General features: G+C 41.9%; 1 protein-coding gene across 4 annotated transcripts in view; it reads right to left on the reverse strand.

Moving 5' to 3' along the window:
- The window catches only part of tbc1d16 (TBC1 domain family, member 16), a 95029-nt gene that overhangs the window by 53715 nt on the left and 15600 nt on the right, over positions 1-25714 (reverse strand). For 3 of the 4 annotated variants that reach the window (XR_009803955.1, XR_009803956.1, XM_061885258.1), the window contains exons 2-4: positions 23468-23680; positions 17974-18169; positions 17464-17763 (exon numbers count right to left, since the gene is read on the reverse strand). Coding sequence is in view for 2 of the 4 variants with exons in the window: in XM_061885258.1 (XP_061741242.1) it covers positions 17464-17763; positions 17974-18169; positions 23468-23680 (709 nt within the window). In the remaining 2 variants the exon portion in view is untranslated. The remainder of the gene's footprint in view (positions 1-17463; positions 17764-17973; positions 18170-23467; positions 23681-25714) is intronic. The other variant, XM_061885259.1, reaches the window with a different exon arrangement.

A 25714-nucleotide genomic window follows, 5' to 3' on the forward strand; every position in this document is an offset into this window, starting at 1 on the left:
ATTGATTGATTGATTGATTGATTGATTCATCGAACAGACAAATCGATTGATTACTCTATTACTAAAATAATCGATTGCTTCAGCCCTAGTTTAACCACATACTGGAAGTGTACGGGTAATAGAGATGCGCGGTTTGCGGTCTCATCCATCCGCAGGTCGGGCGGTTGTCATGACAAAAAAATAGATTTTAATTAGATTCGGGCGGGTGGCGGTTGAACCATCCGGAAATATTTGATATACATGGTTCTGGGATCGGTATCCTTTGCCATTCAAAGAGCCATTTAAGACCTGTGTCATAAAGCCAAGAAGACAATAGGAGACGCTAATAGTCTCTAAAACGACTACCGACAGTCACCCAGATAATAAGTATTCGGGCGTGCTATGAAGTCATTGGCTTTGTCGCCTTCTACATCACACACGACCTGTTTGTCAGTCCAGCAACATGTTGTGTGTGACTTCCGCGGCAACACGCACACGACTGCAAGGCATACTGGGTGACACAGAGTACACTAATGGTTGTGATATAAACAATTTTAACACTCTTAGTAATATGCGCCACGCTGTGAAGCCTCACCAAACAAGATTGACAAACACATTTCGGGAGAACATCCTCCCAGTAACACAACACAACAAATACCCAGAATCCTTTGTATCCATGAGATTCCTGACTATTTATACACCCCGCTAGCAGCAAACCCCGCCACCCCCCCCGTGTGTCGGTAAGGTGGGTGGGATTGGGGCACAGGGGGGTAAAATATAATAAGTACTGTCACGGATACAAAGGATTCTGGGTATTTGTTGTGTTGCGTTTATGTTGTGTTACCATGAATTGATTAACGTGGACCCCGACTTAAACAAGTTGAAAAACTTATTGGGGTGTTACCATTTAGTGGTCAATTGTACGGAATATGTACTGAACTGTGCAATCTACTAACAAAAGTATCAATCAATCAATCAATACTGTAAGGATGTTCTCACAAAATGTGTTTGTCAATCTTGTTTGGTGTGGCTTCACAGCGTGGCGCATATTAGTAAGTGTTAAAGTTGTTTATATCACAACCATCAGTGTCACCCAGTATGCTTTTCAATCTTGTACGTGTGATTGGGGAAGCTGCACACAACATGTTGCCAGACTAACAATCGGTGTGTACATGTTGTTGAAGGTGTCAAAGGCAATGGTTTCACAGCACGCCCATATTCTTGTCATCAGGATGAACATCATTGGAAAGTAGCGAGAACGTTAGCGGCTCCAATTGTCTTCATTACTCTGTGAAACAGGTTTAAATAACTCTGTGAGTTGTAAAGGTGGCCGACCTCTGATGTATTTCAGCGGGCGGTTGCGGTTCTGATAAAATGTTGGTTCGGGTGCACGGCGGGTGGATGACGACTTTGGTGATGCGGTTGCGGATGATATAATCGCCTATCCGCGCATCTCTAAACGGGTAACAATGTCTATGATTTAAATACTACTAAGGGAAAGTATCACCTTCCTGTTTCGGCTCCATTACATAACCTTCCATTGGATCTTATGGGAGTCAAGAATGTTCAAATGTTGTCATCAATATCGCTTGTACAGTTAAAAGGTTTTTAAGACAGACAATTCATACTTGCCTAATGGGGATTATTATAATATAGCAGCGGTGTCAGATTTATGAACACTTTTTGCCTGAGAGCAATAGTGTCGCTGAACACAAGGCATAAAAAAGAATGACTGTGCATGTGAGCTGTGTGCTTGCTATTTTATGTATTATTATATATTCATCTGAGTGCCATGTTCTTAAGTTTTCTATGTGTTATTATGAATTTGCACTAAATTAGTTTGCTTGCAATTTAGTTGTAGAATGACAAAAAGGATATATTCTATTCCAGTGGTTCTTAACCTGGGTTTGATGGACCCCTAGGGGTTTGGTGAGTCGGCCCCAGGGGTTCAACGGAGGTCAAAACACGCCCGACTCATCGTGTAAATACAAACTTCTCCCTATCGGCCTATTACGAATACGGCAACAGCTGACTGACTTGCAGGTGTGTAGTTTGTTGTGAGTTTAAGCACTGCATTGGTTTTGTTGTTTGAAGAAGGTGATGTTCATGCACGCTTCATTTTGTGCACCAGTAATACTTTAGTATGGGGGACATTTTCACCATTAATAAGTTGCTTATTAACATGCAAATTAGTAACGTATCGGCTCTAAACTAGTCATTATTAAGTACTTATTAATGCCTTATTCGGCATGGCCTTATTATTACCCTAACCCTTTAACCCTGACCCTAATCAAATAACTCTAAATTAAGTCTTTATTGCTTAGAATATGTTACCCTGGTGTCCAAATAACACTAAATTAAAAGGCCTACTGAAATGAGCTTTTCTTATTTAAACAGGTCCATTCTATGTGTCATACTTGATCATTTCGCGATATTGCCATATTTTTGCTGAAAGGATTTAGTAGAGAACATCCACCATAAAGTTGGCCACTTTTTGTACTTCCTGAAAAAGCCCCGCCTTTACCGGAAGTCGCAGACGATGACGTGGCAAGTGTGGGGGCTCCTCACATGTTCACATTGATTTTAATGGGAGCCTCCGACAAAAACAGTGATTCGGACAGAGAAAACGACAATTTCCCCATTAATTTGAGCGAGGATGAAAGATTCGTGTTTGAGGATATTGATAGCGACGGCGTAGAAAAAAACCCCAAAAAATTAAAGCTACAAGCAGCGTTGGCCGGGTCCACCTTTGGCTGCTGCTAATTCCATTTCACATTGTCATTGTCTAGTGTTAGTCCTAAGTGTCCCAATACTTTTGTCTAGTGTTAGTCCTAAGTGTCCCAATACTTTTGTCTAGTGTTAGTCATAAGTGTCCCAATACTTTTGCCTAGTGTTAGTCCTAAGTGTCCCAATACTTTTGCCCAGTGTTAGTCCTAAGTGTCCCAATACTTTTGCCTAGTGTTAGTCCTAAGTGTCACAATACTTTTGTCCAGTGGTCTTTTATTTTGAAGGGGTAATTGCCAACTTCCTGTTGATTTTTGCTGCAGGATGTCAGCTATTAAAATGTAGGTCTAAGTGAGACCTACATTGAGGTTTTTGTTTCATGTCTGTCCGACATTCCTACCGGAAGTTACAAGCAGTTTTATCTGTTTTCTCTTCCTAGGAGCAGTTTTTCCTGTGTTTTATTCAAAAATTGCGATAGAGCCCAATTTTGAGTTTTGGGGTTTGGTTTTTTCACTAGATCGCAATTTTTGCCAGTCCTGATGTGTGTGCCAAGTTTGGTGAATTTTGAAGCATTTTAAGGGGGTCAAATTACAGCTCAAAGAGGCAAAAATAGCATTTTTTTGCGAAAATTTTGTTTTGAAGGGGTTTTTGCCAACTTTCTGTTGATTTTTGCTATAGAAGTTTCTAATTGGAAATTTAGGTCTAAGTCAGACCTACATAGAGGTTTTTGTTTCATGTCTCTACGACATTGCTAGCGGAAGTTACAAGCAGTCTGTTTTTTGTTTCTTCCTAGGGGACGCTAGCGTGCAATTTTGATTTTTGGGGTTTGGTTGCTTAATAAGTTGGGAAGGTTTGCCGGACTGACGTGTGTGTCAAATTTGGTGAGTTTTGAAGCATGTTAAGGGGGTCATATTACAGCGCATAGGTGTGGAATAATAAAGAAAGAATAATAAAGAATAATAATAATAAAACACACGAAAAACAATAGGTCCTTTGCCAATGGGCCATGCGGGCCCTAAAAACACGATAGCAATGGGATGGATTCCGATGTTTTTGAACACATTTACTAGGATAATTCTGGGAAATCCGTTATCGTTCTATTGTGTTGCTAGTGTCTTAGTGAGTTTAATAGTACCTGATAGTCGGAGGGGTGTGTCCACGGCCGTGTGTCCACGGCAGCTGTACAGACGACACAAGCTCAGCTGATATCCGGTATACACTATACACTATAACCACAATTTTCTCACCAAAACCTGCTGGTTGACATTGGGTTGGGATCCATGTCTGCTTGACCGCGCTCTGATCCATAGTAAAGTTTCAGCTCCGGGAATTTTAAAGAAGGAATCACCGTGTGTTTGTGTGGCTAAAGGCTAAAGCTTCCCAACTCCATCTTTCTACTGTGACTTCTCCATTATTAATTGAACAAATTGCAAAAGATTCAGCAACACAGATGTCCAAAATACTGTGTAATTATGCCGTTAAAGCAGACGACTTTTAGCTTTTTAAACGCTCATACTTCCTAAAAACCCGTGACGTCCTGCGTACACGTCATCATTACACGACATTTCCAAGACGAAACTCCCGGGAAATTTCAAATTGTAATTTAGTAAACTAAAAAGGCCGTATTGGCATGTGTTGCAATGTTAATATTTCATCATTGATATATAAACTATCAGACTGCGTGGTGGCTAGCAGAGGTGGGTAGAGTAGCCAGAAATTGTACTCAAGTAAGAGTACAGTTACTTTAGAGATTTATTACTCAAGTAAAAGTAAGGAGTAGTCACCCAAATATTTACTTGAGTAAAAGTAAAAAGTATGTTGTGAAAAAACTACTCAAGTACTGAGTAACTGATGAGTAACCTGTTTGTTTAATGATTACGGCAACAAATAATGCACAAAAACATAAAAATAGCAATGAGCAAATTCAGAGCCAGGAATATCTCTTAAGCAACTAAAACAATAATATATATTAAATAATAATACATTAAAATAAAAAAAAATAAGGCACATTGAGCCACAATAACTTAACACCACCATAGGCTCAGTAGGCATTGATTGATTGATTGATTGAAACTTGTATTAGTAGATTGCACAGTACAGTACATATTCTGTACAATTGACCACTAAATGGTAACACCCCAATAAGTTTTTTAAAGTTAATCAATTACTTAATAAATGACCAAGTCTACCTCATATATACATAAACACACATATCATATACATAAACACACATATCATATATTATATATATATATACATATATATATATATATATATATACTGTATATATACAGTATATAATTTATATTTATTTATTTTGCCGTTTTTGTTGACATGTTAAAGGTGTTTTAATGAATATACATGCATGTTTAACATATAGATTCCTATCTTTCATGAAGACAAGAATATAAGTTGGTGTATTACCTGATTCTGATGACTTGCATTGATTGGAATCAGACAGTAAAGTGCTGATAATGTCCACATTTTCAAATGGAGGAGAAAAAAAGTTCCTCCTTCCTGTCTAATACCACATGAAAGTCGTTGGTTTTTGGCATCTTATTTGTCCAGCTTCCATATTTGTTTTTATACACTTTACAAGAAATACATTGGCGGCAAACTCCGTAGCTTGCTAGCTTGTTTGTGCTGGCTTTTGGAGACTCTTATTTTGTTAGCGCAGGCGCGATGGAGCGGCACTTTTATTGTGAAGACAGGAACTGTGCGATCAGTCTTTAGGTTTTTGACGGGAAGTACGGTTGAAATAAAAAGTGTCTTTTTTCCTTTACACTTTTGATTGATTGATTGAAACTTTTATTAGTAGATTGCACAGTACAGTACATATTCCGTACAATTGACCACTAAATGGTAACACCCCAATAAGTTTGTCAACATGTTTAAGTCGGGTCATGTGACCACTTGGCTCTGTTTGATTGGTCCAACGTCACCAGTGACTGCATGTGATTGGTGAAACGCAGGCATGTGTAGTTCCTACTTTGAAAAACCAAAACAAACATTAATAGATCGATAAAAAAAGTAGCGAGTAGCGAGCTGAATGTAGATAAATGGAACGGAGTAAAAGTAGCGTTTCTTCTCTATAAATATACTCAAGTAAAAGTAAAAGTATGTTGCATAAAAACTACTCTTAGAAGTACAATTTATCCCAAAAGTTACTCAAGTAGATGTAACGGAGTAAATGTAGCGCGTTACTACCCACCTTTAAGTCTCTGTTACTTAGAATATGTTCCCTATGCTAAAGTGTTAGCAAAAACATAACTTTGTCTTGAATTTGAAAAAAAACCCAAACATTTTTTCACTAAAGAAGGGTTGGGTGAATGCGCATATAAAACTGGTGAGGTTCGGTACCTCCAACGAGGTTAAGAACCACTGATCTATCCTATTCTATTCTTTCAAAGGGTTTGGCAGACATCAACAACGGCTTGATTGAATAAAATCACTTCAGTTATCTTAAAAAGGCGATATAGTTTTAGTACTTACAGTAATCGAGTTAACAGAGTGTCGTTGGGCAAACAAAAGCTCTGAAAATATTTTTTTTCCGGGACCCAACTGTATTTAATTCTGAAAAGAGGCTTTAAAAACCGCTGCATCATAACTTAAGTATATTACTCAAATCATATCGTAGGGCTACAACGATTAATCGCCTAAATCTTTTAATTCGGTTAGAAAAAAGCTTTGATGTATATTCTGTTGCTATGAGTAATCGTTTAATAAGTGTAACTCATAAAAATGTATGAAATACAGACGGCGTGGAGTGCCAGGAACTTTAATACGCAGGCATACTTTCCACCCAGCCACTGCAAGGAAGGACATGAGTGGGTGCAGTCATAAAAGCAGCACTAAGTCAATTTACAACCTTAATAAAGTATTTTCATAACTTTGGGGACGATACGTCGACTTACAAACCCCGTTTCCATATGAGTTGGGACATTGTGTTAGATGTAAATATAAACAGAATACAATGATTTGCAAATCATTTTCAAGCCATATTCAGTTGAATATGCTACAAAGACAACATATTTCATGTTCAAACTCATAAACTTTATTTTTATTTGCAAATAATCATTAACTTTAGAATTTCATGGCTGCAACACGTGCCAAAGTAGTTGGGAAAGGGCATGTTCACCACTGTGTTACATCACCTTTTCTTTTAACAACACTCAATAAACGTTTGGGAACTGAGGAAACTAATTGTTGAAGCTTTGAAAGTGGAATTCTTTCCCATTCTTGTTTTATGTAGAGCTTCAGTCCTTCAACAGTCCGGGGTCTCCGCTGTCCTATTTTACGCTTCATAATGCGCCACACATTTTCCATGGGAGACAGGTCTGGACTGCAGGCGGGCCAGGAAAGTACCCGCACTCTTTTACTACGAAGCCACGCTGTTGCAACACGTGGCTTGGCATTGTCTTGCTGAAATAAGCAGGGGCGTCCCTGATAACATTGCTTGGATGACAACTTATGTTGCTCCAAAACCTGTATGGACCTTTCAGCATTAATGGTGCCTTCACAGATGTGTAAGTTACCCATGCCTTGGGCACTAATACAACCCCATACCATCACAGAGGCTGGCTTTTGGACTTTGCACCTATAACAATCCGGATGGTTATTTCCCTCTTTGTTCTGGAGGACACCACCTCTACAGTTTCCAAATATAATTTTAAATGTGGACTCGTCAGACCACAGAACACTTTTCCACTTAGATGAGCTCGGGGCCCAGCAAAGCCAGCGGCGTTCCTTGATGTTGTTGATAAATGGGTTTTGCTTTGCATAGTAGAGTTTTAACTTGCACTTACAGATGTAGCAACAAACTGTAGTTACTGACGGTGGTTTTATGAAGTGTTCCTGAGCCCATGTGGTGATATCCTTTACACACCGATGTCAGTTTTGATGCAGTACCGCCTGAAGGATCAAAGGTCTGTAATATCATGGCTTACGTGCAGTGATTTTTCCAGATTCTCCGAACCTTTGATGATTTTACGGACCGTAGATGGTAAAATCCCTAAATTCCTTGCAATAGCTGGTTGAGAAACGTTGTTCTAAAACTGTTCGACAATTTGCTTAGAAAGTGGTGACCCTCACCCCATCCTTTCTTGTGAAAGACTGAGCATTTTTTGGGAAGCTGTTTTTGTTCCCAATTAGCCTGCACACCTGTGGGATGTTCCAAATAAGTGTTTGATGAACATTCCTCAACTTTATCAGTATTTATTGCCACCTTTCCCAACTTCTTTGTCACGTGTTGCTGGCATCAAATTCTAAAGTTAATGATTATTTGCAAAAAAAAATATTTATCAGTTTGAACATGAAATATGTTGTCTTTGTAGCATATTCAACTGAATATGGCTTGAAAAGGATTTGCAAATCATTGTATTCTGTTTATATTTACATCCAACACAATTTCCCAACTCATATGGAAACAGGGTTTGTACAACTAGTTGAATGACCCTCGTAGCCTGAGGGGGTCTGTATTGCTTTTTAAAAAGGAGGGTGGCAGGAATTCTGCCACACAAAAAACTACAAATGTGCTGACTTGCTTTACGGCATACAGTTATGTCACTCCCACTTCCCTCCCATTCCTTAAATAGACAGAAGTGGGTGTGAACGCCTACATGCAATTACTGCTAACATAGCAGAAGCTACAAAGCAACAAAAAAAAACATAAGTTTTGTGTGAGGAGACAAAAGAAAAAAAGGGAGGCTACCCGGATAAAAGGACAGTCAAGGTTCGACATTGGCCCGGCTTTCAATCCCTGGTGTGAGCTCAAAGAAGAGGAGGGACTTCAGGCTATGTTCCTGCTTTACGAACCACTTTCTATGCTCCAACCAAAATGATAATTGGAAATTTGCATGGTAGCAATAAATAGCCACCAGCTTCTTAGTTTGCAGTTCCACAATAACAGGAGCAGCCAAGCAACAACCTCAAAAGTACTCCTTAAAGGGGAACATTATCACAATTTCTAAAGGGTTAAAAACAATAAAAATCAGTTCCCAGTGGCTTGTTGTATTTTTTGAAGTTTTTCTTAAATTTTTACTGGTCTCGGAATATCCCTAAATAAAGCTTTAAAGTGCCTTATTTTGGCTATCTTCGAAACTACTATCCATTTCCCTGTGACGTCATACAGTGCTGCCAATGTAAACAAACAATGGGAATACCACAGCAAGATATAGCGACATTAGCTCGGATTCAAACTCGGATTTCAGCGACTTAAGCGATTCAACAGATTACGCATGTATTGAAAAAGATGGTTGGAGTATGAAAATATTGAAGAAGAAACTGAAGCTATTGAGCGAATAGCTATTGACGCTATTCATAGCCATAGCATGGCTGAATAGCTGCGTTAGCATCGCCGGTAAAATGTGCGGACCAAACGATCAGGACTTTCGCATCTTTTGACACTGGAGCAACTTAAATCCGTCGATTGGTAAGTGTTTGTTTCGCATTAAATGTGGGTGGAAGGAAACGTAATATAGTTGCAAATGCATCTACAGGTTATCCATACATCTCTGTGCCATGTCTGCTTTAGCACCGCCGGTAAATACCATGTTAGCATCGATTAGCGTAGCATGTTAGCATCGATTAACTGGCAGTCAAAATCAACAAAACTCACCTTTGTGAGTTTGTTGACTTAATGGTTGCAAATGCATCTGCAGGTTATCCATACATCTCTGTGCCATGTCTGTCTTAGCATCGCCGGTCAAATGTGGAGACACTCTGGTACATTCAATGGGGGTCTGGCGGCAGATTTCTTGCCAGTGGTGCAACTTGAATCCCTCCCTGTTAGTGTTGTTACACAGGTGTTGAGGGGTTCCGGTTTGGTGACCGCAGGATTAGGTTTCTGCTTTTTGCAGATGATGTGGTCCTGATGGCTTCATCTGACTGGGATCTTCAGCTCTCACTGGATCGGTTCGCAGCCAGGTGTGAAGCGACCGGAATGAGAATCAGTACCTCCAAATCCGAGTCCATGGTTCTCGCCCGGAAAAGTGTGGAGTGCCATCTCCGGGTTGGGTAGGAGACCCTGCCCCAAGTGGAGGAGTTCAGGTACCTAGGAGTCTTGTTCATGAGTGGGGGAAGAGTGGATGGTGAGATCGACAGGCGGATCGGTGCGGCGTCTTCAGTAATGCGGACGTTGTACCGATCCGTTGTGGTGAAGAAGGAGCTGAGCCGGAAGGCAAAGCTCTCAATTTATCCGTCGATCTACGTTCCCATTCTCACCTATGGTCATGAGCTTTGGGTCATGACCGAAAGGATAAGATCACGGGTACAAGCGGCCCAAATGAGTTTCCTCCGCTGGGTGGCGGGTCTCTCCCTTAGAGATAGGGTGAGAAGCTCTGTCATCTGAGAGGAACTCAAAGTAAAGCCGCTGCTCCTCCACATGGAGAGGAGCCAGATGAGGTGGTTCGGGCATCTGGTCAGGATGCCACCCGAACGCCTCCCTAGGGAGGTGTTTAGGGCACGTCCAGCTGGTAGGAAGCCACGGGGAAGACCCAGGACACGTTGGGAAGACTATGTCTCCCGGCTGGCCTGGGAACACCGCAGGATCCCCCGGGAAGAGCTAGACAAAGTGGCTGGGGAGAGGGAAGTCTGGGCTTCCCTGCTTAGGCTGCTGCCCCCGCGACCCGACCTCGGATAAGCGGAAGATGATGGATGGATGGATGGATGCAATAATTACAATTTAATCGAGCTTTACTCTAAGTATTCAATATATCAATTTTCTTATCATGCAAATAAAGTAAATAGTCCCTTTTTGGCTGAATAAACATAAAACACCTTCCATAAAATGTAAATGAACTTGAACAGCATTTAGGCTCCTACACCTATAATACTGTGTCATTAATCAGAATTGTTATTACAGAAGAGTGACGTATGATTAGTCACTCCTTACATGTACTTAATGTGCGCCTGTTTCGGGTTCTGACTGGCAGCTGGCGGTGGTTACTTTGGTTCAACTGTCAAGACGCTTTTTAGAGAGCTTGCTTGGCGCTAGATTCCTCCTCTTTGCCCCCCACCACCACTCTTTCATCCACACTTGCTCTCCCATGAGCAGCCAGCCTTTTCTCTCCCGGTGATTCCAAGTGACATGTTTCCAGTTCCCGGCCCCCTTAACAGTGTCAATTAAAGCGAGGGAGAGAGAAAAGGGAGATGGGCGAGAGAGTTCCAGGGTTTTGGCTGCCTCCCCTTCTCTCTTTCCTCTCTAATCCGGCGAGCTGACATTCAGCCCAGCACAACAACCCCGGGCGGGAGAGCTGGAAATCAAAGAGCTTCACACAGACTTTAGGAAGGCGGGGGGGGAAAAAAACAATATTGGGAAGAAAAAATACTCCAAAAGCAGGGTGGAAGAAATATGTGAAGAGGAGAACCCCAGAGCAGGAGGAGAGAGAGAGTAAATGTTAGAAAGCGAGAGGGCTGCCAAGTCACACACAGACTTGGAGCAAACAGAGGTTAAAAAGGCATCAGCCGCACGAACACACATTCTGGACATCAATGAGCAGGAACTACAAGAGTAAAAAAGACCCCCGCCCTCCCAAAACACACTGGAACTGACAACAAGCCTTCTGGGGATCATATTAATTAAACATTTGCATCTTTTGATTATGCTTGGTGCCACCTCTTGACGTCATCAACCTGCAGTTGTTTAGAGAGAAGTGAGACATCTGGTGGACTGAAGCGGCATTACATCCCGAGTGTGTTCCATACTTTTCCTTATGGCGCCACCTAGTGGCAGACTGGGGTAACATTAACTCCTTACACAATTTGACTAATTTTTGGTTCAACCGCACCAGGAAGAAACTGAACCATCCATCCATCCATCCATTTCCTACTGCTTATTCCCTTTTGGGGTCGCGAGCCTGGATCTGAAAGCAGGACTACAGGAACTTCGTATTGTGAGGCAGACACACTAACCCCTCAGCCACCGTGAAGCCCTCTTCCACATTTACAGACACATTCACACACACATTCACACACTGATGGAGGGAGCTGCCATGCAAGGCGCTAACCAGCACCCATCAGGAGCAAGGGTGAAGTGTCTTGCTCAGGACACAACGGACGTGACGAGGTTGGTACTAGGTGGGGATTGAACCAGGGACCCTCGGGTTGCGCACGGCCACTATCCCACTGCGCCACGCCGTCCCAGAAACTGAGCCATTTATGAAAAGTATTTGACAGTTTCAAAATATTGTACACATTAGAAACGCCATTATTGACTATTTTGTAAAAAAAAAAAAAAAAATACATTTAAAAAATATGTTCTCTCTCAAGCATATTTGTCAACCTTGAGACCTCCGATTTCGGGAAGCGGGGCGGAGGCGTGGTTGGGGTGGGAGGCGTGGTTGGGGTGGGGGGCGTGGTTAAGAGGGGGTGGCGTATAATTCACCAACTCGAGTATTTCATATATATTTTATATATGTATGAAATAGTTGACTTTAAGTGAATTGTAGCTACATATATTTATTTTATTATATATATATAAAGAAAATAAATATTTGAATTTCCGACGGCACCTATCAAATACACAGTAATAAAAACACAGTTGTTCTACTAACTGTACTGTGCTTGCTGGTTACAAAAAAACAACAACAACACTTACCTTTCACTATTTGAGTAACCTTTGTTCTGCCATTTGCGTATTGGCGAGCGATATCCTTCACGGATTTGTTGTAGACATCCGCAAATGAGAACGGGATGTTGCTTCCAGCTACCAGCATAGCCATCCATCTTTGTCTCAGCATAAGTTACACCATCGGGTGTCCATTTTGCGAGGTGGGCCATAATACTGGGTTGTGAACGGTGCTGCGCTGCGGACACTTTGTGCTTCGCTGACCGTTCATGGCTGAGTACATCCATTCACCGTGTTCAATGGAGAAGTCTGTTCTACAAAATGTACAGGCAACATACCCCTTCCCCTTCGAACTCTCCTGGATAAACTGAAATTCTTGTTTACAATCGTTCTGGAACTTGCAAGCGTATTTCTTCATTTTGCTCGTCAACGGTGTAATATATTGGGTTGGAATCAATAACCAGGCGACGTGATGAAATTACGTCTCTTTACTGTGGGCTTCAGAAAATACACCCTAATGCATGTCTTTGTCTTGTTATATTCTTATTTTACTGTTATATTGTTATTCCCATTGTTTTTATTCTTTTTGTAATATTTCTCTATTTTGTTTCCTTTTAAACCCCTATTATTTAATTTTTACTTTTTTCTTTAAATTGATCTCAACTCTGTACACTGCTGCTGGAATTTTAATTTTCCTCAAGGAACTCTCCTGAAGGAATCAATAAAGTACTATCTATCTATCTATCTATGTTCCTTGACTGCACTTAAATGTAGAATATATTTACATTCTATTCTATGTACCGTAAATGGCAGTATTGTCCTGTTTAAGAGGGTCACAACATTGAGTCAGGTTCTCATGGAGCTGGAGTGGGCGTGGCCTCCAGCTCCACCTGAATTTCGGGAGATTTTCTTGGGAAATTTGTCCCGGGAGGTTTTCGGGAGAGGCGCTGAATTTCGGGAGTCTCCCGGAAAATCCGGGAGGGTTGGCAAGTATGCTCTCAGGGCCCTGTGATGAGGTAGTGACTTGTCCAGAGTGTACCCCGCCTACCGCCCGATTGTAGCTGAGATGGACTTCTGCAACCCCCCCGCCGCCCCAAAAGGGACAAGCGGTAGTAAATGGATGGATTCTCTCTGAGTTTTATATAAAATCAATTGACCAATGACAATTCATCTAAAAAGGTACAAATAATAATTATAGGCTGAGCTGTAAGATTTGCAAGCTTACAAAAAGTCATCAACATTATTAATAACTGGACATTTTCCTTTGTCAAATATAAAGCACCAAGGAGACACACACTATATTTCCAAAAGTATTTGGCCACCAACGTTCCCTTTTAGGCAGTGGTTCTCACATTTTTTTCAGTGATGTACCCCCTGTGAACATTTTTTTAATTCAAGTACCCCCTAATCAGAGCAAAGCATTGTTGGTTGAAAAAAAGGGATAAAGAAGTAAAAAAATCTTGCCGATTGTATTGTACCATATGTCCCGGCAAGAAATCTGTGTTCAAAGGACTCCGGCTTATTAGTGATTCCTAGAGCCCAAAAAAAGTCTGCGGGCTATAGAGCTTTTTCATTTCGGGCTCCAGTACTCTGGAATGCCCTCCCGGTAACAGTTCGAGATGCTACCTCAGTAGAAGCATTTAAGTCTCACCTTAAAACTCATCTGCATACTCTAGCCTTTAAATAGGCCTCCTTTTTAGACCAGTTGATCTGCCGCTTCTTTTCTTTTTCTCCCTTGTCCTCAGGACGGTCCTATGACCATGGATGAAGTACTGGCTGTCCAGAGTCGAGACCCAGGATGGACCGCTCGCCTGTGTATCGGTTGGGGACATCTCTACGCTGCTGATCCAACTCCGCTTGGGATGGTTTCTTGTGGACGGGACTCTCGCTGCTGTGTTGGATCCGCTTTGAACTGAACTCTCGCGGCTGTGTTGGAGCCACTATGGATTGAACTTTCACAGTATCATGTTAGACCTGCTCGACATCCATTGCTTTCGGTCCCCTAGAGGGGGGGGGGGGGTTGCCCACATCTGAGGTCCTCTCCAAGGTTCTCATAGTCATCATTGTCACCGATGTCCCACTTGGTGTGAGTTTTTCCTTGCCCTTATGTGGGTTCTTCCGAGGATGTCGTAGTGGTTTGTGCAGTCCTTTGAGACATTTGTGATTTAGGGCTATATAAGTAAACATTGATTGATTGATTGATTGAAAATACAGCACTATGTCATCATTTTCTGATTTAGTAAATCGTATAACAGTGCAAAATATTGCTTATTTGTAGTGGTCTTTCTTGAACTATTAGGGGAAAAAAGATATAAAAATAACTTAAAAATTGTTGAAAAAAAAACCAATTGATTCGATTCTAAATGCAGATTTCTCCACATAGAAGTAATCATCAACTTAAAGTGTCCTCTTTGGGGATTGTAATAGAGATCCATCTGGATTCATCAACTTACTTCTAAACATTTCTTCACAAAAACAAGAAATCTTTAGCATCAATATTTATGGAACATGTCCACCAAAAAATCTAGCTGTCAACACTGAATATTGCATTGTTGTATTTCTTCTCACAGTTCATAAACTTACATTCATATTTTGTTGAAGTATTATTCAATAAATATATTTATTTAGGATTTTTGAATTGTTGCTATTTTTAGAATATTTGTACTCGGCATACTCTTCATTTGTCAAGCGTTGACCGGCCCGCAGCCACAAAAAGGTTGGGGACCACTGATTGGACCACAAGGAAGTCTTTTACATTTACAAAAAATAATAATAACATGACTCCTTTAATGTGCTCTGCAAGTACATTTGTACAGCACATGTGTGCATCTACATCATGGGTGTCAAACTCTGGCCCGCGGGCCAAATTTGGCCCGTGGTGTAATTTCACTTGGCCCTTGAGGCAATATCAAGTTAACATTAGAGCTGGCCCGCCGGTGCCGCTGTGTCACCGCATTCACCGCTAATTCTCATACTTGCCAACCCTCCTGATTTTCCCGGGAGACTCCCAAATTTGAGTGCCCCACCTGAAAATCTCCCAGGGCAACCATTCTCCCGTTTTCCACCTAAACAACAATATTGGGGGTGTGTCTTAGAGGTACTGCCTTTAGCGTCCCCTACTACCTGTCATCACTTCCACTTTTCTTCCTTACAAACAGCGTGCCGGCCCAGTCAGGTAATTTATGCGGCTTCTACACACACGAGTGGTTGCAATGCATACTTGATCAACAGCCATACAGGTCACACTGAGGGTGGCCGTATAAACAACTTTAACACTGTTGCAAATATGCGCCACACTGTGAACCCACACCATCAAGAATGACAAACACATTTCGGGAGAGCATCCGCACCGTAACACAACATAAACACAACCAAACAAATACCCAGAACCCCTTGCAGCACTATCTAACCCCTCTTCCCCAACCCCACCCACCTGAGCCCCAACATTAATGAACTAGCTTGCAAGAAAAGATGCCAGTAAAAAGGCCTTAATGGTTGATTTACTCATCGTTATTTTATTTTCAAATGTATTAGCCTGTGGGAAAAGTTAATATTTACAAATAGAAAAGAGGCATTCTATTTTTTATTTCAATTGTATTTAATATATACTGTATATATATTTTTTTGAAAGTTTATTTTGCACTATTAAGTTATATAAGCGTTGCTTGTTCCATATTCAGTGTTGAAGCAAATCAGTGTAGCAAACTGAGCAATAATTTACATTTTATTTATACACTCTCGCTACTTCAAGGCTTGAATGTTTGATTCATTCATTATTATTTTATTTTCAAATGTATTATTAACCTATAGAAAAAGTTTATTTTGATATTTACCTCAGAAGGCTGCAAATAGAAAAGAGGCATTCCATTTGTATTCAAATTTTATTTGATATCCCATTGATATTTTTATTATTATTATTATTAACTGGATTTTGCATGTCACTATAAAGTTATATAAGCCTTGCTTGTTCAATATTCAATGCAAAACTAGTTTGGGTCCCTATTAAAAACTAGTTTGGGTCCCTATTAAAAACTAGTTTGGGTCCCTATTAAAAGGTTCATTTGTTCAACCTCGGCCCCCGGCTCTGTTCAGTTTAAAATTTTGGCCCACTCTGTGTTTGAGTTTGACACCACTGTTCTACATCAACAATATGATTTTCCTGAGTAGCTGGACAGGACAAAAAATATAAAAAATAAAGATGTGGCCTATAATCCAGTGCACCTTTTGTCTGCAAATAGACCTGAATAGACCCGCTCATCGGCAATGCACCTTATAATCCGGTGCGCCCTATGGTCCAGAAAATACAGTACATGTTTGTTGAACGCACACTCAATTAACTAGCTTTGCAATTAAAATATATACTTTTTTTTGCATTTTTAGACCACAGTCACGGTAATTTATTGTGTACATAGCTTTCTAAAATGCAACAGAAAGAAACAAAAAAAGAATTGTTTTGCAGTACATTATTTTGCTTGTTTTGCAGATGTATCTTCCATCCATCCAACTATTTGTCTACCGCTTGTCCCTTTTGTGGTCGCGGGGTGTGCTGGAGACTATCTCAGCTGCATTCGGGCGGAAGGCGGCCTACACCCTGGACAAGTTGCCACCTCATCACAGGGCCAACACAGATAGACGGACAACATTCACACTCTAGGGACCATTTAGTGTTGCCAATCAACCTATCCCCAGGTGCATGTCTTTGGAGGTGGGAGGGGCCTATCCCCAGGTGCATGTCTTTGGAGGTGGGAGGGGCCTATCCCCAGGTGTATGTCTTTGGAGGTGGGAGGGGCCTATCCCCAGGTGCATGTCTCTGGAGGTGGGAGGGGCCTATCCCCAGGTGCATGTCTTTGGAGGTGGGAGGGGCCTATCCCCAGGTGCATGTCTTTGGAGGTGGGAGGGGCCTATCCCCAGGTGCATGTCTTTGGAGGTGGGAGGGGCCTATCCCCAGGTGCATGTCTTTGGAGGTGGGAGAAAGCCGGAGTACCCGGAGTGAACCCGGGCAGTTACGGGGAGAACATGCAAATTCCAGAAAGAAAGATCCTGAGCGCGGGACTGAACTCAGGACTACTCAGGGCCTTCGTATTGTCAGGCACATGTATTTTGTCTGGTATTATTTTTGGTGTAGATTTGATCATAACTATAATGATTTATAAATACATAAGAGGAATAAAAGGGAAGCAAGAAAAGGAACTGACCTGCTGTCATTGTCCAGGAAGACAGAGCTGCTGCTCTCACAGAGCGCCTCGCTGACGGGGGACAAGCAGAATGGCGAGGAGAAGGTGTCCGAGTCGGACCCCATGGTGCTGTCCCGGCTCACTTCGTCCGACAGCTCGCAGGAGCCCTCGTCGCCCTCCTCTGCGGAAGGGGGATGCTGCCTGAGCTGCACGGAGGGAAGGTCTGCAAGGGGGTCCACCACCGGACCTTGGCTCTCGACGGAGGAGGTTAGAGTGAGGTCTCCTTCTTCCACCTGTGCAGCGGGGGGGCGGGAGTGGGCTCTGCAGGGGAGGTAGGACACTTGAGTGACAGTCGTATGACTCCTTCTGCTTTGACAAAGACAATGCTTTGTTTTGATCGTAGCATTTGTTTACCCACAAGTCAGATCTTAGCATCTAATGGAGCTTTAGTTCCTCTCCCGTGTGCCATTATTGTTTACAGCCTCGTAATGGCCGACAGTAGAATAACGATTCACGGTGGATGCTGCCTACCGTCTGCCTCTGCGGCGCCCGTTCCGGCGTACAGGCGAGCTCTCGGGCGTGATGTAGCGTAGTGCCTCTTCATCCTGCCTTTGGATCCGGGAGTTGGGCACCCAGGTCAGAATGAGAGTGCTGCCCAAGCTCTCGTCCTTCTCCACATGCACACACAGGTAGCCTGCAGGGGGAGCCGTCAGTTTAGTGCTGATGTCTAATTAAAAGAAATATATATCAGACGTGTTAATCATTCAGTGAACTGAAATATGTTGCACATCATCAAGTATAAAAACAAGTTCATAATATATCAAAAACCATAAAAACAATTGCTTTCCTATCGCTGATTATTAATGTATTTTTTTCCCGCATTTCTACCCTTCTCTAGGGAAAGGTACTGTTCCCACTTGGATCAATACAGTTTCTGGGAAGTGACGGAACCAATTGTCAGTACTTTTGTGTGCGTTCAAATGGGTTGATTGTAGAAATGTCCGATAATATCGGGAGTCCGGTATTATCGGCCGATAAATGCTTGAAAATGGAATCGGAAATTATCGGTATTGGTTTCAAAAAGTAAAATGTATGACTTTTTAATACACCGCTATACGGAGTGGTACACGGATGATCTTGCAGCAGCCAGCGTCATCTCACAAGACCCTCCGGTACCGTGAATGTCATTTAAGTGACGTGTTGGTGAAGATTGATGATCACTCATTTTTAGGTCTATTTTTTTTAAAAGCCTGGCTCGAGATCGACGTAATGGGCACCCCTGATCTAGAGTCAATCCACCGGAGTCTACCCTGATAGCTTGTTTTCCGGCCAAGTGCTTGAGCTGGTGCAGTGTCTGCAACAGGACTAACATTATGTGCAACCAAGGGGTAAATCGGTGCCTCGTAGTATGATAGACTTCAGTCGGTACCTATTAAATTACCAAATTCGGTACCTGTGCCTACCTGTCTCATTAACACTATATTACCAAAAGTATTTGGCTAGCCATCCAAATGATGAGAATCAGATGTCCTAATCACTTGGCCCGGCCACAGGTGTATCAAATCAAGTAATTAGGCATGGAGACTGTTTCTACAAACATTTGTGAAAGAACGGGCCGCTTTCAGTGATTTCCAGCGTGGAACTGTCATAAGGTGCCACCTGTGCAACAAATCCAGTTCCTCGCTCTTAAATATTCCAAAGTCAACTGTCGGCTTTATTATAAGAAAATGGAAGAGTTTGGGAACAACAGCAACTCAGCCACCAAGTGGTAGGAGTGCGAATTTGGTGGAGGAGGAATTATGGTGTGGTGTTGTTTTTCAGGAGTTGGGCTTGGCCCCTTAGTTCCAGTGAAAGGAACTTTGAATGCTCCAGGATACCAAAACATGTTGGACAATTCCATACTCCCAACTTTGTGGGAACAGCTTGGAGCAGGCCCCTTCCTCTTCAAACATAAAAGCAAAGTCCATAAATGGTAAATGGGTTGTACTTTTCTACCCCTTCTTTTTAAGGAGCCCAAAGTATTTTCCACAATCGCCCATTCACAAACTGACATGGGAGCTGCCATACAAGGCGCTCACCAAGACCCATCAGAAGCAAGGGTGAAGTGTCTTGCCCAAGGACACAAAGGACGTGACTAGGATGGTAGAAGGTAGGGATTGAACCAGTAACCCTCAGATTGCTGGCACAGCCACTCTATCAACTTCGCCACACCGTCCCCATAAAGACATGGATGACAGTCTGGTGTGGATGAACTTGACTGGCCTGCACAGAGTCCTGACCTGAACCCGATAGACCCCTTTGGAGATGAATTAGATTAGAGAATGCGAGTCAGTCCTTCTGGACTAACATCAGTGTGTGACCACACTAATGCGCATTTGGAAAAATGGTGGAAAATCCCTACTAAACACACTCCACAACCTTGTGGACAGCCTTCCCAGAAGGGTTGAAGCTGTAATAGCTGCAAAAGGTAGACCCAAATCGTATTGAACACTATGGGTTAGGAATGTGATGGCACTTCATGTTCATATGTGAGTCAAGGCAGGTGTCCAAATACTTTTGGCAACATAGTGTACAAACCCCGTTTCCATATGAGTTGGGAAATTGTGTTAGATGTAAATATAAACAGAATACAATGATTTGCAAATCCTTTTCAAGCCATATTTAGTTGAATATGCTACAAAGACAACATATTTGATGTTCAAACTCATAATGATTATTTGCAAAAAAAAAAACTGTTTAACTTTAGAATTTGATGCTAGCAACACCTGACAAAGAAGCTGGCAAAGGTGGCAATAAATACTGATTAAGTTGAGGAATGCTCATCAAACACTTATTTGGAACATCCCACAGGTGTGCAGGCTAATTGGGAACAGGTGGGTGCCATGATTGGCTATAAAAGCGGCTTCCATGAAATGCTAAGTAGTTCATAAACAAGAATGGGGTGAGGGTCACCACTTTGTAAGCAAATTGTCGAACAGTTTTAGAACAACATTTCTCTACGAGCTATTGCAAGGAATTTAGGGATTTTACCATCTACGGTCCGCAAAATCATCAAAAGTTTCAGAGAATCTGGAGAAATCACTGCACGTAAGCCATGATATTACGGACCTCTGATCCCTCAGGCGGTATTGCATCAAAAACCGACATCAGTGCGTAAAGGATATCACCACATTAGCTCAGGAACCCTTCATAAAACCACTGTCAGCAACTACAGTTGGTCGCTACATCTGTAAGTGCAAGTTAAAACTCTACTATGCAAAGCGAAAGCCATTTATCAACAACACTCAGAAACGCTGCCGGCTTGGCTGGGCCCGAGATCATCTAAGATGGACTGATGCAAAGTGGAAAAGTGTTCTGTGGTCTGACGAGTCCATATTTCAAATTATCTTTGGAAACTGTGGACGTGGTGTCCTCCGGAACAAATAGGAAAAAAAACATCTGGATTGTTATAGGGGCAAAGTGTAAAAGCCAGCATGTGTGATGGTATGGGGGTGTATTAGTGCCCAAGACATGGGTAACTTACACATGTGTGATGGTATGGGGGTGTATTAGTGCCCAAGACATGGGTAACTTACACATGTGTGATGGTATGGGGGTGTATTAGTGAACAAGACATGGGTAACTTACACATGTGTGATGGTATGGGGGTGTATTAGTGCCCAAGGCATGGGTAACTTACACATGTGTGATGGTATGGGGGTGTATTAGTGCCCAAGACATGGGTAACTTACACATGTGTGATGGTATGGGGGTGTATTAGTGCCCAAGGCATGGGTAACTTACACATGTGTGATGGTATGGGGGTGTATTAGTGCCCAAGGCATGGGTAACTTACACATGTGTGATGGTATGGGGGTGTATTAGTGCCCAAAACATGGGTAACTTACACATGTGTGATGGTATGGGGGTGTATTAGTGAACAAGACATGGGTAACTTACACATGTGTGATGGTATGGGGGTGTATTAGTGAACAAGACATGGGTAACTTACACATGTGTGATGGTATGGGGGTGTATTAGTGAACAAGACATGGGTAACTTACACATGTGTGATGGTATGGGGGTGTATTAGTGCCCAAGACATGGGTAACTTACACATGTGTGATGGTATGGGGGTGTATTAGTGAACAAGACATGGGTAACTTACACATGTGTGATGGTATGGGGGTGTATTAGTGAACAAGACATGGGTAACTTACACATGTGTGATGGTATGGGGGTGTATTAGTGCCCAAGACATGGGTAACTTACACATGTGTGATGGTATGGGGGTGTATTAGTGCCCAAGACATGGGTAACTTACACATGTGTGATGGTATGGGGGTGTATTAGTGAACAAGACATGGGTAACTTACACATGTGTGATGGTATGGGGGTGTATTAGTGAACAAGACATGGGTAACTTACACATGTGTGATGGTATGGGGGTGTATTAGTGCCCAAGACATGGGTAACTTACACATGTGTGATGGTATGGGGGTGTATTAGTGCCCAAGACATGGGTAACTTACACATGTGTGATGGTATGGGGGTGTATTAGTGCCCAAGGCATGGGTAACTTACACATCTGTGAAGGCACCATTAATGCTGAATGGTCCATACAGGTTTTGGAGCAACATATGTTGTCATCCAAGCAACGTTATCATGGACGCTCCTGCTTATTTCAGCAAGACAATGCCAAGCCATGTGTTACAACAGCGTGGCTTCGTAGTAAAAGAGTGCAGGTACTTTCCTGGCCCGCCTGCAGTCCAGACCTGTCTCCCATGGAAAATGTGTGGCGCATTATGAAGTGTAAAATACGACAAGACACAACTTAAGCTGTACATCAAGCAAGAATGGTGAAGAATTCCACTTTCAAAGCTTCAACAATTAGTTTCCTTAGTTCCCAAATGTTTGAGTGTTGTTAAAAGAAAATGTGATGTAACACGGTGGTGAACATGCCCTTTCCCAACTACTTTGGCACGTGTTGCAACCATGAAATTCTAAGTTAATTAGTATTTGCAAAAGAATATAAAGTTTATGAGTTTGAACATCAAATATCTTGTCTTTGTAGCATATTCAACTGAATATGGCTTGAAAATGATTTGCAAATCATTGTATTCTGTTTATATTTACATCTAACACAATTTCCCAACTCATTTGTATGTAAAAAGAAGTTAACCACTGTAATGACAAAAGATAAGGCTGTAATGAAATATACATTTAATGTACTGTGCCTTGCGATGAGGTGGCAACTTGTCTAGGGTGTACACCGCCTTCCGCCCGATTGTAACTGAGATAGGCTCCAGCGCCCCCGAAGGGAATAAGTAAATGTATGTATCGCAGCTGGGCCCCGATTGTGTAAACATTTGTACACAAGAAGTGTTTGCCAACATAATGTGTCGGCCCTACAGCATATATTTGAGAGTGCGTGTAAATAGTAGTAAAACAAATGTTGTTCTTTGAATTGTATAACTTTAAGTGTGTTAAATTGATTGTCTAATAGATTTGTCTAAATTTGTCAAATAGAAATTGAAGGGCTTGTTGTAACTTATGGGTTATATAGTTCATGTGGTGATGGTCATCCCATAATTTGCATGCTAGATTTATTGCTGATAAATTGATCTGTTCTTATTTACAGCTAAAAAGAGTTAAAAGTGAATTGATTTGATTCATACATGTATTTGATATTGATTATTTGAGAAACGCTGACACTGGATTGATTTGTTTTCTATTTTCTAGCCTAACAAAGGGTGAACTAAAATACTACATGTTCCACAATGCATTGCGGCAAACCGGATGTAATGAAAGGAGCGGGAACAGGTGCATTGTGGTTGATGAGACTGAGCGTTACGAGCCTTCGGGTGATGAATGAACGACAGATAACAAGATATAAGGATTGTTTTGTACCGTTTGTATCCCCACATTTATTTTATATAAAGTACAACTTTATTTACACATTTCGACGTCCTGTCCAATACTTTGATGGTAGTTAAACTACAGGGCTTGCTATTAGTGCTAACGACTTAATTAGGCGGAAACTGACCTGGGTGGTGCTCCGCCAGGCCCGGCAGCGGCTCGGCAGGATGCACGCACACGTTATTTTTGGAGAAAATAATCTCGCCGTCCAGGCCTGCACGCAGCGATGCTCCCGCCGCGCCGGGGTTAAAGGTCAGGAGGTCGGACGCCTTAGAGGAGGCACGCCGCAGGAGCCGACCCAGTGACATCTCCTCAGAAACGGGGACACGGGGCCCATCTTCTGCAAACAACAGAAAAACATCTTTTAGGGCAGACCTGGGGAAATTAAGGCCCGTTGAGCTTTTCAATCTGGGCCGCCGGACATTCCCAAATCATTTTTTTAGATCTTTAAGATGGAAAGTGTAGCTGCCATTATGATGTGAAGTCATGTTTTCTAACAAACGTAAGTCTTCAATTATATAAAGTGCCTAGAATTACTGCCGGCTCAAACTCGTTTCGCAAAACATAATTTTTATTAGCGCATGTCTAGAATTTCCAACAGGTCAAACTCATTTCGCCAAATAATTAGCATATGCCTAGAATTTCCACCCGGAAAATTCAGGTCATCATTTTCAAAATGTTGGAGGCTGATTTCAATCATTTGAAATCGCATAAAGGGAAGAAGATTAAGAGCTATTCAGTAGGGTTTAAGGTCCAAGCTATTGAATATGCTAAAAAGAACAGTAAGCAGCTATGTTTTATTAATATACCGTAGCTGCGTGTGTCAAATATGAGTCATTAAATGACTCCCGCCTCCTGGTGGTAGAGGGCGCTAGTGATCCTTCTTGCGACTACTCGGCTGCAGAAGAAGTGACAAAAAGCAGCCATCGTTTATTTTTTCCACTCGTTTGCACTTTTAACATGGAGGATTACATATCTAAAATAAAACCGTTTTCTAAACTGGACTTTCAATCGAAGCAGGAGGTAATAAAGGAAGATCTCCATCGAGACAGAGAGACTTTTAAAACTGAAGAAAGATAAAGAAGACTTCTATAAATAAGTTATCGATGCTTTTGATCAGAAGGAGCTGCGCATGGACTTCATTTATAAGTAAAGGTAAGACCATAGTAACGTTTTTTTTTAATTAAATGTGCTTTTCATGATGGTATCCTTACATCACACTCAAATTTATAAGCACAGGCCTAAATTTACCGCCTGCCTTTGGTAAGCGCCGGAGTGAGAAGAGGTTTTAAAATAATTAGCGCATGCTTGCCTTTACCGCATGCCTTTGGTAAACGCCGGAGTGAGAAGAGGTTTTAAATTAAAAAGTGCCCCGGCGGCAATTCAAGGAAATACGGTATTTTAATGGTTGGAATCTGCGCTTATGGATGATATGCCAGTTACTATGGTCATCTAATTAGTTTCTATGGTAACGTAAGTCACAGCAGCTCAGACAAGGCACCAAGCAGTGTGGGCGGGGAGCGTTTCCACAGACGCGGAAGGAGCTTTTCACACCAAAGTTCTAAAGCTTAGTGATGTATCAGCTATATCAGATTGAAGGTGGGTTTATTTTGTACACTTCGCGTTCATATTTCACCGTTTTTAGCATTTTTGTTCACTTGATTGTAAAATATGTCAATCGAAAGGGGGCGTGGCGTTCATACTTTGTCAATATTCAGTGTTTTATCCTTCGTAGAAAAATGTAAAATTCCATTATGTTTTTCAAGGCGGTCTGTCACAACGTTTTTAGCATTCAAGCAGATATTATTGCGAGGTTTTGTATTAGTGTTCCTAAAAATAGATACACCGGCCCCCAGACACATGTTTTTCTCTAAATGTGGCCCCCCCAAGGTCATAATAATTGCCCAGGCCTGTTTTAGGGGGCAAAGTGACGGCTCCTTGCTGCATAGTCCATGCCAAAATTCCTCCTTCTACTTGATAGTTTTGCCTGCAGCGTGTCCTGTATAACAACCACTGCCACCTTTGATAAACACAACAACTGCAAACCACTGTGTGTACAGTACACACACACACACACACACACACACACACACACACACACACACACACACACACACACACACACACACACACGTCTCCATCCGTGTGAGATTTTAAAGCGGGTATCAGCAGCTGACAGATGTTGACGCCGTGCTTGAATACACACTCAAACTACAAGATAAGCAATGAAATGTGTTGTTTCTGTTTAACTCCCTTGAGTCCCTTTCCTCTCGACATGCACGTCTTCCTGTGGCATGTACTTCTCCCTTTATCTGAAGAATGTTACATTTACCTCTGCCTCACTTCCTGATGCCAAAATCCAGACAGGAAGTCC

Source organism: Nerophis ophidion, linkage group LG23 (assembly GCF_033978795.1).
Source record: "Nerophis ophidion isolate RoL-2023_Sa linkage group LG23, RoL_Noph_v1.0, whole genome shotgun sequence".
NCBI lineage: Eukaryota > Metazoa > Chordata > Actinopteri > Syngnathiformes > Syngnathidae > Nerophis > Nerophis ophidion.